This window comes from Poeciliopsis prolifica, unplaced genomic scaffold (genome assembly GCF_027474105.1).
Source record: "Poeciliopsis prolifica strain line A6 unplaced genomic scaffold, Auburn_PproV2 SCAFFOLD037, whole genome shotgun sequence".
Classification (NCBI taxonomy): Eukaryota; Metazoa; Chordata; class Actinopteri; order Cyprinodontiformes; family Poeciliidae; genus Poeciliopsis; species Poeciliopsis prolifica.
The window spans coordinates 5,392,815-5,404,850 of NW_026562412.1; the positions used below are offsets into that span (position 1 = coordinate 5,392,815).

Below are 12,036 nucleotides of genomic sequence, written 5' to 3' on the forward strand. Positions count from 1 at the left end.
TCATATTAAAGTGTTTATTTTGAGAAGTTGACCACTGTGATGCACCTTCTGAGGCAACAGTAGAAAAATAGATTCAGTGAAACTAAATGCAACTTATTAATCTACAAACAAGGTATCTAGCGATAGCATACAAGTACAATGTACCTGTTACAATTCAACACATATCCATCCGATGGTTGATTTTTTTTCTTTTTCTTTTTAAAAAGCTGCTAAATAACACTGTACACAAAACGAGCTACATGGGCTTTCAAATTACTTTCTGATGCAGGCTGGTTAGCTGGTAGAAAAGAGCTTGCATAGACATCAAAGTCACTCCTCCAATAAAAGGCACTGACTCCTCTACAGCACAGAGCAAAACGCCCGGGACTCAGTGGAACACTGGCCTGGAAAAATAATTATTAAAAGCTACCAAACATGAAGACGGGGAAGAATCTGGAGTTTTGCATTTTTTCCCCATGAAGCAACTTGCTGGAAAAAAAAAGAAAAAGAAAAGACTTTTCTGCTTGGCAGCTCTATCGAAGCAAAGCAGAGAGGAAACATCCTCACATCATCTACAGCTAAAAAAAAAAAATGTCCTTAATGCATAACATTTATGGAAAACGTCCTTAAACACAATCTTTTTGTTTTATAGCACACATTCTCAGTGAGAGCTTCATGACAAAGACGAGCACACAGTGTTGTTCACTACAGTAAAAACACACAGACCTTCAACAACCACCAAAATGTGACAAACTGTTAAAAAAAAAACACAAGCAGTCTGAATGTTTTGGACTTAAATCAATATATACATAATTCCTCGTTGGAGACCTGAGCCAGCAAGGGCCGACTTTGTGTTACCGTCGGTTACATTTCAGTCTGAGATGCAGGTATTTTTATTTTTTTAAAATTTTATTTTATTTTTTATTTGCCGTCTTTCTGTAAGAAACAAGAAGTTCGGAGCTACAGCTGCAGCCGGTCTCCAACTATCAACATTGCATGTGCATCCAGCGCTAGTGAGGTTTGCAAAAGTCCTGATATGTACATGTGGACTTTTTAAAAATGTTTAAATTTTTTTTGAAATGTGAGAGGAAAATGCATAAATGAATAAATCAAACCTAGAGAAAGTCAAAGTGAAAGACTGAAAATGTTTTTATGTGAATAAATGTAATTTGAAGCGCTTGTTAAGGCTTTAAATGTGGTTACTTGATGCTTAACTACATGATCTGTAGCACAGATTTGAAAACACCTGACTTGCTTCTGATTGGCTAAAAGCTTCCAATCAGCCTCTCTGATTGGCAGAAGGTTCCTACAGTTTTGTTTGCTGCATAACGATCATAACAGCACACAGATGTTGCTTTCTTCACTTTTGTCACTCATTAGTAATGAGCTACACTCAAAAAACACAAAATATTAAAGTATTTTTTATCTAGTGCATCTTAATACAATTGAAAAAAACAAAACTAACTTAGAAGTAATGTTTTACCAAGATATTGAGTTATTGTTGTGGGATTCACATTGAAGTAGGTCAATACCTTTAATTTGAATTAATGAGTTACAATATTTAAATTAATTATTTTTAAATTGAATCTAAAGAACTAATTTCAGTGGCAGATTTTTATTATTTTATGAATAAGTACAAAAAAACAGAATGTCATTATTTTTGTAATGTTTAAAAAGGAGTGGTAGTATAACCTTATCAAAATTACCACTTGTTTCACTTGAAACATTGAAAAAATGTCTTGTTAGTTAAATAATCTTCCAATGGAGTAGGTACTTTTTAAAATTGATGTTATTAGCTTAAAATAAGCTCATATATCTTGCCAAAAAATTATTTGAAAGTTGGTTTGTGTCTTATTGCAAGTGTACTAAGATATTTGCAGTAGAAACTAGACCAAAAGTTACTTGGTGAGATGTTGTGTTTTTGCAGTGTACTTCCTGTCAGAGATGAACGGGTGAGGACGTGTCGTCAGAAATGCTACATGAAGAAACGCAGAACCCAGCAGAGCGGATCTATGTTCTAACTCTACGTTTTGTTGCATCACTTCCTCTGAGTGCGTGTGTTCCTGTTCCTCGGGTTCATAAACTCAGATTAAATGTTTCCGCTGATCCGAGGGTCTCCTGCTGACCTCCTGCTGACCGAAATCGAGAGGATATTTGCGGAAATCCTCTAATGGCTTCATGTCTGAACTTCGACTGTGTGATGAGAGCGCAGCGCTGTGGAGGTAGGACAGGAAACACCAGCAGCTGGGGGATTCGTTTTAGGGAAATGATTTGATTTTTATTACCAATGCGCTCATTGGGTTTCCATATTTCAGATGTTGGCGCGCCCAAGGCCGCCATCTTGTTTCACGAGCGTGTTTTACAGCTTCTGTTTATTTAGATTTTGAATATAGATCAAATCTACAACAAAATATTAGGACCAGATTCTGATTTTTTTTTTTTAATTCTGATGACAGAAAATGTTTATTTTGAAATAAAAGTGTTTTATTTCAATTATCAGGACTCAGTTGTATGACGTAGCATCAGGCTCAGGCTACAAGAATGTTTGTGTTATAAGATTACAGTTAATATTAGCAGAAAAAACATCTCAAAATTGTTTTAATGAGAAAACTAGCTCACTTTGTCTAGATCTGTTTTGAAATACATTCTTACATAACACTTAAATACTGCAAAATTACAACTTCTTACAAAGTAATTTTGGTCTGGTATCTAGCATAAATATCTTAGTACACTTGAAATAATACAAATAATTCACAAGTAACTTTTCGCAGCTTGTTTTAAGTCAATAATCCCTTGATATTGACGAAAAAGTGCTATTTCCACTGGCAGATTATTTGACTTGTATCATGGAAAAAATGTCATAAGTTTAATAATCTTTCAGTCCTTCAATAGTATTTTAAATCAATTTTAAGTAATAATCAACTTAAAACAAGCTCCTATATCATGCAGAAAACGTGGTTTTATATCATTTTAAGTGAACTAAGATATTTGGACGAGAAACTACTTCATCAAACTGTTATCAGTCGTGGGACTTTGAAACGATTGTTTCCATTTCATAATAACACACAAACTATGCTGGTCCAGATTGTCTCTCATTAAAGGAACATTTTGACATTTTAAGATTTTTTTTTCTGCTAATATTGTTACTATTTTTTCACAATTACATAAAAATAATAATAGCCTGAAATATTGAAATAAAAGTCACTTTTTGAAAATATTTTTTATTTAGTTTTTTGAAATGTAGGCAAGTAAAATAAAATCCCTTGAAATCGGATCTGAAAAACAAATCGCCCAGCGCTGGCTACAACCCTTTTCTCTGACTCTTGTACTCACACTCGCGCACGCACACACACCCACGCGCACACACACACACACACACACACACACACACACACACACACACACACACACACACACACACACACACTTAGTGCTCATCGCATTTTTCCCTTTTCCCAACTCAACCCCGCCTCCTGAACTGGGGTTAAAGTGCAGATTTCTTATAGGGATAGTCTGGTTTGCTGGGCGATCTGCGGTCTCTGAGGAGTTCTTCGCCTACACTGTTCCTGTGAGACTGCTGGAGCGGAACCGGACCTGACGGGTCTCCGCCCAGAACCATCTCCTCTGGAGCGTCTTTGGGTCCCTCCTCGTAGCAGTCCATGTTCCCGCTGGGGGAGCGTAGATGACCCAAACCGTGGGTCAGGTCCGTCTCGTTCGGCCGCCCCTTCGGGAACGGACTCGTCCTCGGCTGCGGTCCGGACGGACTGGAGAGGACGCCGTCATGTCTCTGGGATTTTAAGCTGAGGACGTCCAGTCGCAGCGGGTCCGGGGCGGTCCGTCCCTGCAGGTGGCTGTGGCTCTGGCAGTCAGAAACGTAAGGAGGGGGGTAGGAGCCGGACTGCGTGCAGCTATGGCTGTAGAGGTCCGGTCCTGCGAAAGCGGGCAGAGGATGGGCGGAGGTCGGGGTCGCGGGTCTGCAGGAGAAGTCGTACAGGTCGGGGAACTCCGCTTGGGCCTCCAGCTTGGGTTCTGGAGCGTGCCTCTTGCAGGAGTGGCCGTGTCCAGGGCCGTAACCGTGGCTGAGGCGCGCAGCAGAGCAGGGCAGGTGATGGCCTGAAGGCCCCATGGGGCTGTGAAGGCCTTCGCCATCCATGTGCTGCTCCCTCAGAGACATGACCGAGACGCCGAGCGCGATGTCCGGCATGAACTCCCTCATCATCGGCTCCACCCCCATCTGATCAGGAAGCAGACACAACATGAACAGGTCGAAGGAAACTCCTCAACTGGAGCAAAAGATGTAAAAACAACGCTAGGACCGAAACAATTAACTGGATTAATCAATTATTAATCAATTAATGAAACAATGGTCAACTAATATAGTCGTTGATTAAAGGGAGACTTTAAACAAAGGCCATTCAGTGAAAGAACAACAAAGCCAGAGCAGTAATTAAATTACTTTTTAATTATATATACATTTTGCATTTAAGATGAAGAAAATGTGTCCCAAAATTAGGGCTGAAACAAATAATCATGATTAATCGACTATTGAAATAATTGTCAACTAATTTAGGAATTGATTAATCATTAACTGGAGAATACAGACAAAAAAAATTCTGAAAGAACACAGTCAGAGCTGTAATCAAGTCAAAACTGTACAAAATACATACATTTTTCATTTAGGATAAAAAAACTAAATCATTAATCTGCAAATATGTTCTACCCAAAACTAGATCTGAATCAATTACTGAAACAATCTCCAGTAATTTAGAAATTGATCAATTATTGACTGGAGAATAGGGCTGAAGTGATTAAATGAAAAGTCTGCAGAATGTGCCAATTTTTGTATCCGATTAATCGATTAATCGTCAGTATAATTGATAGAATATTTGTTCGTTGGAGTTTTTTTTCACGCCACACTTACCGCCTGCTGGTCTGACAGCAGAGGTCGGCCCATAGCCTGGGGGTTGGTGCAGTCTGGAGGCTGGGATCTGGGCGCCGAGGAGTACTCCGAACCGCCGTGTTTGGAAGCAGCGTGGCGCTGGATCAGGGTCCGGTTGCAGGGGTAGGAGAAGGAGCGTGTCGGGGTCGGCATGGGGACCCGGGGTCGCCAGCCTCCTTTGAGCTGGGTGTGGCTGGGCGTGGCGGGAGGGTGGTAGGGAGGAGGCGGAGGAGGCAGCGGAGGGTGGAAGCCTGCCACTCCTTCCAGGTCCGTTATCATGCTGTCCATAGCCGGACTGCTGTTGACACGGCATCGGCCCACTTGACGCAGGGCCAGAATCGGACTCTCGTCTCCAAAACGCTCATCTGGGAAGAACTTGGATGGGTTCTGAAAGTAAAACAAGATCAGGGCTGACACAGTTAATCGGATTAATTGTGATTGATTATTGAAATAATCATCAACTAATTTAGTAATCAATTAATCGCTAATTGGAGCATTCAGATTCTAAAAACACAACACAAAGTAATTAAGCTAAAAAGGTACAAACACATATATACAGCTTTCATTTATAATAAAAAAAAATCTTTCTGTAAATATGTTTTACCCAGCGAAAAGTATTTTTAATGTTTTTGTTGCAGCTAAAATTGATCAAGCATAAACTTAAGGAATTCCACATTTTCGCAATTCAGGCAATAAAATATTTGTTTTCTTACAAACAAAAGAAATTATATTATTTTCATGTTACATGTATTTTTAATTTAGCATAAAATGAGCTGAATTAATTTAAAAAATTGCAGAATATGCCAATTATTTTTAAAAATCTAGTTACTCGATTAATCATCAGAATAATTGATTAGTAAAATAATCGTTTCTTGCAGCCCTTGACAGGAGAGAAACGTTTTCTCTCCTGTCAAGAGGCGGCATCACATATTTTCCAGCCACATAGTTTCTTTTTATAGTACAATCTTGTTACTTTCAGTTGTATAACTTTAAAAAAAAATTTACTTTGCAATTTGACGCCTTGAAATTTGGCCTCTGCCTCTTTAAGAAGCTCCTACTCTCCTACCAAACAATACACCTCCATTATACGGTTTTCAACTGTTCTTCGGAGTATTGGTCTGAGAAGTAGTTCCTATAATGAGCAATGCAGACATGCAGTTCCTCCAGGTGTTTGCTAATTGCTACCGGCTAGTCTGAAAGAGCTGAGTGGGCGAGCTCCTCACTCAAACCAGATGGTTGCCATGGGAGACTGAAGGACTTCAAAAACACTCTGGATATGTTTTTGATGAGGGAATAACATTATCAGATGATGTAAAGGTCAACGGAGTTAATCCTATATGATGCCGCCCCTTTAAATCCTCCTGTTTGCTGGGTTTACCTGCAGCAGCTCCGTGGCTCCATCTGCAAGGCCGAACTCCCTCAGCACCCTCAGCTGCAGCTCGTAGCTGACCGTGGCTCCCTCGCCACAGTTCAGGGCGTAGGCTCGCTGGACCTGCTCCGTGTGCCTCAGCTCATGCAGCCTGCGGATCATGTCCTTCACCACAGACAGAGGAGGCACTGGAAGCAGCACAGAGCAGAGGTTCCAGCAATTTACCCGCTGCTTTTCTACCTGCAGACATTTTGATGCACGCTCATTTATTAACTCATTTGTCGCCCTACCTGGTATTTCGTTGGCCACGACGGAGGGAGCCGTGCTGGAGCTGCCCGCCATTTGTTGGTGGTTGATCATGTGACAACACTGAGGCACGGCGTTGTTCACCATGTACAGAGTGTCCGGGACGTTGGACATGCGCACCAGTCTCAGACGCACCAGGTCCGTCTGCTCCACCATCATCTCATCAAGCACAGACTGAAGTCATGTAGAAAAATACACCAAAGAGAAAATAACTGACATGATTAATTGTTTATCAAAGTGGTTGATAATTATTTCCATAATCGATTAATTGTTAACTGGAGTACACAGACTCGAAGAAAGGCCAAATGCTGAAAGAACAACATACTCAACAGTAATTAAACCAAAACATTTTGCATTTAAGATTTAAAAAAAACAACTGATATTCCACCCAGAACTCCTCAAGTGGGATAGTGTTAGCTTCTCCTGGTTCAAAATGTGTAAAAAAAAATTATTTCCTTCTCACATGTTGATGTTAGAAGTATTTTTTAGCTTCAGATGCATTCTTTGCTACAAATGCTTTTTAGGAAATAAAATTTTTACTATTTAAAAAAGAAAACATTTGTTTATTTGCATCTTCTAATCTACTCAATCGTTTAGTCGTCAGAATAACTGATTACTCAAAATAATTGCTGGTTGCAGCCCTAAAAGTAACCGAGTCGAGGACGGGTTGTAGATTTTCCCGATCTGTTCCACCTGACTGACAGCTCTCTTAATAACGCCTCTCACTGCCCTGCAGACATGTCCATTAATATTCAGAGACCCGGGAAGGCCGACAGGTCGTAATGAAAATTTGCAAATGGACCCAAAAAATAAAAAATGAATTTCCATCCTGGTAATGAGACTCTTGGTGTATTTGCCAGACTCACCTTGGCTTCCTCCACATAAGGAGAGAAGAGGCGCGGTCGGACGTAGATCCCTGCATTTTTCTGCCGCAGCCAGGCGTTGGCCTTGCCCCCCTCGGCTGTGGGCAGCATGTCTGATGGAGGGGTGCTGATCAAACCCCTCTTCAGCTATGAACAGAGATCAACCGGTGAAGCTCACAGTGTTCAAAGATGATCTGCTATGCATCCTTGAACAGGTAAGGACAAATTTATGAGCTATTAAAACCTTTTTGTTAGAATGATTTTGTGCAAAAAAATTTTACACAATGAGTTTTTTAGTCAGCTTGTTCTATTTTGAGCAGTTTTAGGGCCTCTTGTCACTTTAAATCCAAATAAGCTGCTCAATTAAACGTTTACATTCGTCTTTTCCTGCAGCCACAGCATGTTTTCAGTAGAAACCCAAATGGAAGTACGAAAACATTCAAAATGCGAGTTTTGCTTAATGAAGTCCCTTTTAAAATGCCAGCTGAAGTAGAGGCAGAGTACTGACGGTGTCAGCGAGGACGTCACTGTTGGGAGGCAGGATGTGCTCCGTCCGAATGAAGGGCAGGAGTGGAGAAAGGATCTCCCTCAGCTCCTCCACGTCCAGGTCTCGCCTTTTCACGCCCCTCTTGTTGACGCTGTGGGCGGTGCCGCTCAGCAGGTTGGGCTCTGGGTTAGCGAAGACGGAAACAATCAGCCGAATTCATACAAAAACACATAAATATGTAGGGCTGAAACAATTAATCGGATTAACCGTGAATAATCGACTTGAAATAATCGTCAGCTAATTGGTTAAGTCCTCAAGTGGCGTTTTAGCTTCACCTACTTCAAATTCTTGGAAAGAAATAATAAATACAATTAAAATACAACAAAGTCAACAGATTATCCTTGCACTGTATGACAGTCTAAATGATTAATTGTGATGGCTCAATTTATTTTGTTATTAATCAATTAATAAGTCAAAACTGTATAAAACAAACATAGATTTTGCATTTAAGATTCAAACCTTTGTTTGTCCAAACTCCTCAAGTAGCAGGTTTAGCTTCTTCTAAAGAAATCTACTAAAGAAATGTTTTTTTTTTATTTCAGGCAATAAAATCTTCATTTTCTTATTTAAAAAAGGAATTGAATAATTAGTTTATTTGCATCTTTTGGTGTATGTTAATACTGTATAAAAAGCGGCTAAATGAAAAGTCTGTAGGTTTTTATCATTTGATTGATCAATTAACGAAAGTGATCGTCAGTTGCAGTCCGATAAATATGGTTATTTATTTTGCTAAAACTTTGATTTTGATGCCAAAGAGTTTATAAACTACTAATTTAGTGAAACATCTTAAACATGGCCTCTCCTGCAGCATGCGTCATGTTTCTGGAGCCACTTGGAGCATTGACCCGACAGCGTCTCATTTATCATTAGGCTAGAACACAGTGACACAGCCAATGAAAATTAGGCCACTTTATGTTGACTCCATTCCTGAGGTTAAGCCTTTTTTCAGCTCTTAAGTGTATTTTTTGGGTCTTTGGTAAGTGAGCAATTTCCTCAGAGCAATTAGAAGGGAAGCTGAGAGGGTAATTATAGAGTGTATTATCTTACCCCTGTCTGCCATCCTCTTAATCAGCTGCTGCTCGCCCCACTTTACGACATACTTCAAAATGTCCTGTTCACTTGCCTGGGAGGAAAACAAGGAGAGAAAGGAGAGGAAGAAGGAAGGATACAGAGGAAGGAGGGAAAGTAAAACACACAGGTGAGAGAGGAAAGGGAGAAAACGTAAGAAAGGGAGGAAAGGATGCAAGAAAGGGAGTCAGATTCAGAGCTCAAAAGTCTCCGACACATTGCACGCGTTAAGAGTCTCGTCATCTGAATAACAGCAGAGCACAGAACGAGCTGAAAGGTGTGGATGTTTACCTGCAGGTAGTCGGACTGAATGGCGCTGAGGAGGTGATCTTTGCCGAGCTCGTACAGGACGTCAGAGGTCACCACCTGGCTGAACTCCTCACACAGGAAGTGCATGGCCTGCCTGTGAACCCACTTGGAGCCGTACGGCTGGGAGCTCCACTTCAGGATGGGGACCAGAGAGTCCAGGGACAAACTTTCCACAACGATGTCCTCGCACCCTGACAGAGGAAAGAAGCAGTTTATATGCCGATATTCATCCAGTTGGCCGCCATGTCTTTGAGTTAGAAAATGTTTAAAGTTGGCAGGAAATTTGAAAATACCACTTGATAGTTATGTGTTATTGGAAGACTGGAAGATTAATACCTAAACACAAACTAAAAAGTCTTTAAAAAAATTATTGAAGAAACAAAAATAAATAATGCTTAGCCTGGTGGGGGCACAAGTAAAGCCTGGTGGCCCGCCAGGCTTATAATGAGCTGTGGGAAACCCTGAAAAGCACAAAAACCCTTTAAAAACCAAATAAAACAGACAGTTTAATAGGGCTGCAACTATTGATTATTTTAGTAATCAGTAAACTGATTACTAAATAAGTTGCGATTTTTGTAGTAATTGATGAATCGGTTATTCTTACGATTGATCTGATAAAAAATTTGGTAAATTCTTAAGATTTTTTACTTAAGTCTTTATTTACACAATAGCCTAAACATTCTAAGATATTCTAAGATGCAAATAAACAGATAATTTCATTCACTTTTTGAATAAGTTAAAGAAATATTTTACTGACTGAAATGCAAAAACAGGGCTTTCCTTTAATGCACGCTGGCAAAGGATGAATCTGCAGCTAAAAATACTTTGAACATTACTGTGCTTAGCCCTTTCTGCTTGACTTAAAATAAACACAGTAAGGTTGATTTTGGATGACCATTTAATAACTGAATTGCAAAAGGTGCTTAAAATTACATTTTTTTCGTACAGAATTTGAAGCTAAAATTATGTCAACATGAGGAGCTTTGAGTTGCAGATGGTTTGTTTTCTTTACACCTTAAAAGTATTTTTATTGTAATTACTGCTCTGAATATGTTGTTCTTTCATTAAATTGCCTTAGAGACTTTGTATTCCATGATTAAATAAATTAGTTGACGGTCACTTCAACAATCGATTAATCACGATTACGCCGGTTAATTGTTTCAGCCGTTCAGTCCATCCTGCACTGCTGCCAGACCATCAGCAGGTTTGATTATTTTTCACTGACCTATGGAGCCTCTCTCTAGTAGCGCCACATCCCTCCATGCTGCGTTTCTTAAATCAGAGCGCATACCAGAGCAGCAGGCAGCGGCTTTACCCTGCAACACACCAGCCCACAGAAATGCTTTGATATCTTGATATGTTTCAGTCTCAAGCTGCCTTCCTCTCACCGTGTTAAACAAACACAGCCGTCGCCAGCACACAAACACAACAAGCAACTGTGGACACGCGTGTGAACATAAATCAAAATTGCATTAAAAGCCACAGAAGGCTGGGGGAATTATGAAAGCGCTGCTCACAGCATTGGAGGAAAAAAAGCTAAACAATAAAACAAACTGCGCTCTGCACATTCAGCCATCGCGGCTTCAGCAGTAAATCTAAACAAGATCCATTTAGACAGAATCAGACAACCATTCCGATTAGGCGCATCTATGCCAACACAGAAAGAGGGCTTTCAAATAGCTTATTTAACACAGCGGATTGGACGTCCAAAAGCTGCTCTTAACTAAAATAGAAACCTGGAAAGTTTTAGATTGCGGCCGGTCTCATCTTTTATCTCTTTTATGGGGCAGCAGCATCGCTCCTCGGGGACCATCTTATCTTGAAACAGAAAATTTAAGCTGCACTTCCGGCCCCAAACCACTGCTTTGAAGACGCAGCCTGGGAAACTGGCTGCTATTCGTTAAACCCAGTGATTGGTTGTTTTGATCTGGAACGGTACATTTCTTCAGACGGACATAGTAGCTCATGAACGAGATCAATGTTTTCACAGATGATGTCTCATATTATTCCGTCACAACATTTTTAACAAATATCTAAAAAACATGTTCTTAGTATGCAGTTAGATCTGAGTCTAACTGCAGGTCCAGCAAAGGCAGCGTAATGATCAGAATCAGGACTATTAACCAATAAACCATCACAACAAGATATTTACCTAAACTATATATAATGTGGCATAAAATCAAGCTAAATTTACCATTTTAGAACAGTTAGGGTTACTAAAATGATCTTTGTTTGGCAGAAAAATAAACTAGATGTGAGGGCTGGACAATAAATCAATAATATAAATTACGATAGACAGTATGACACAGATAATGTTTGGAAAAAAAAAACAAATGAACTGGAAACAACCAATTAGAACCTGGTGCATCCCAGTGCTGTCAATCTTGCTCTCTGCTATGCTTCAGCTAGCATAGCCTGTTGTGAATGCTTAAGCTAGTTAGCATAGCCACCGAATATGGCAGATAAAACTGTTTTCCTGTAATGGTCAGTTGTTTCTTTGCCATTAGCACATTTAGCAGCAAGTATTTGAGAATTATTTTAGGAATGTGCAATAGGTATCCGGTAGAAATTATAGAAATTTTTCCCCATGATGGAGTTTACCGGCTAACCGCGGTAATGCTTGTTGATGGCGTAACGGTCGGCATCAAAACAGAGC

At 40.0% G+C, this 12,036-nt stretch overlaps 1 protein-coding gene across 1 annotated transcript in view; it reads right to left on the reverse strand.

The window, feature by feature from the left end:
* Positions 1-12,036, reverse strand: part of btbd7 (BTB (POZ) domain containing 7) — a 29,629-nt gene continuing 17,593 nt past the window's right edge. The window contains exons 4-11 of the mRNA XM_055053354.1: positions 9,363-9,571; positions 9,051-9,126; positions 7,965-8,125; positions 7,460-7,603; positions 6,578-6,767; positions 6,297-6,475; positions 4,901-5,305; positions 1-4,213 (exon numbers count right to left, since the gene is read on the reverse strand). Of these exons, the coding sequence (XP_054909329.1) occupies positions 3,464-4,213; positions 4,901-5,305; positions 6,297-6,475; positions 6,578-6,767; positions 7,460-7,603; positions 7,965-8,125; positions 9,051-9,126; positions 9,363-9,571 (2,114 nt within the window). The 3' untranslated portion in view covers positions 1-3,463. The remainder of the gene's footprint in view (positions 4,214-4,900; positions 5,306-6,296; positions 6,476-6,577; positions 6,768-7,459; positions 7,604-7,964; positions 8,126-9,050; positions 9,127-9,362; positions 9,572-12,036) is intronic.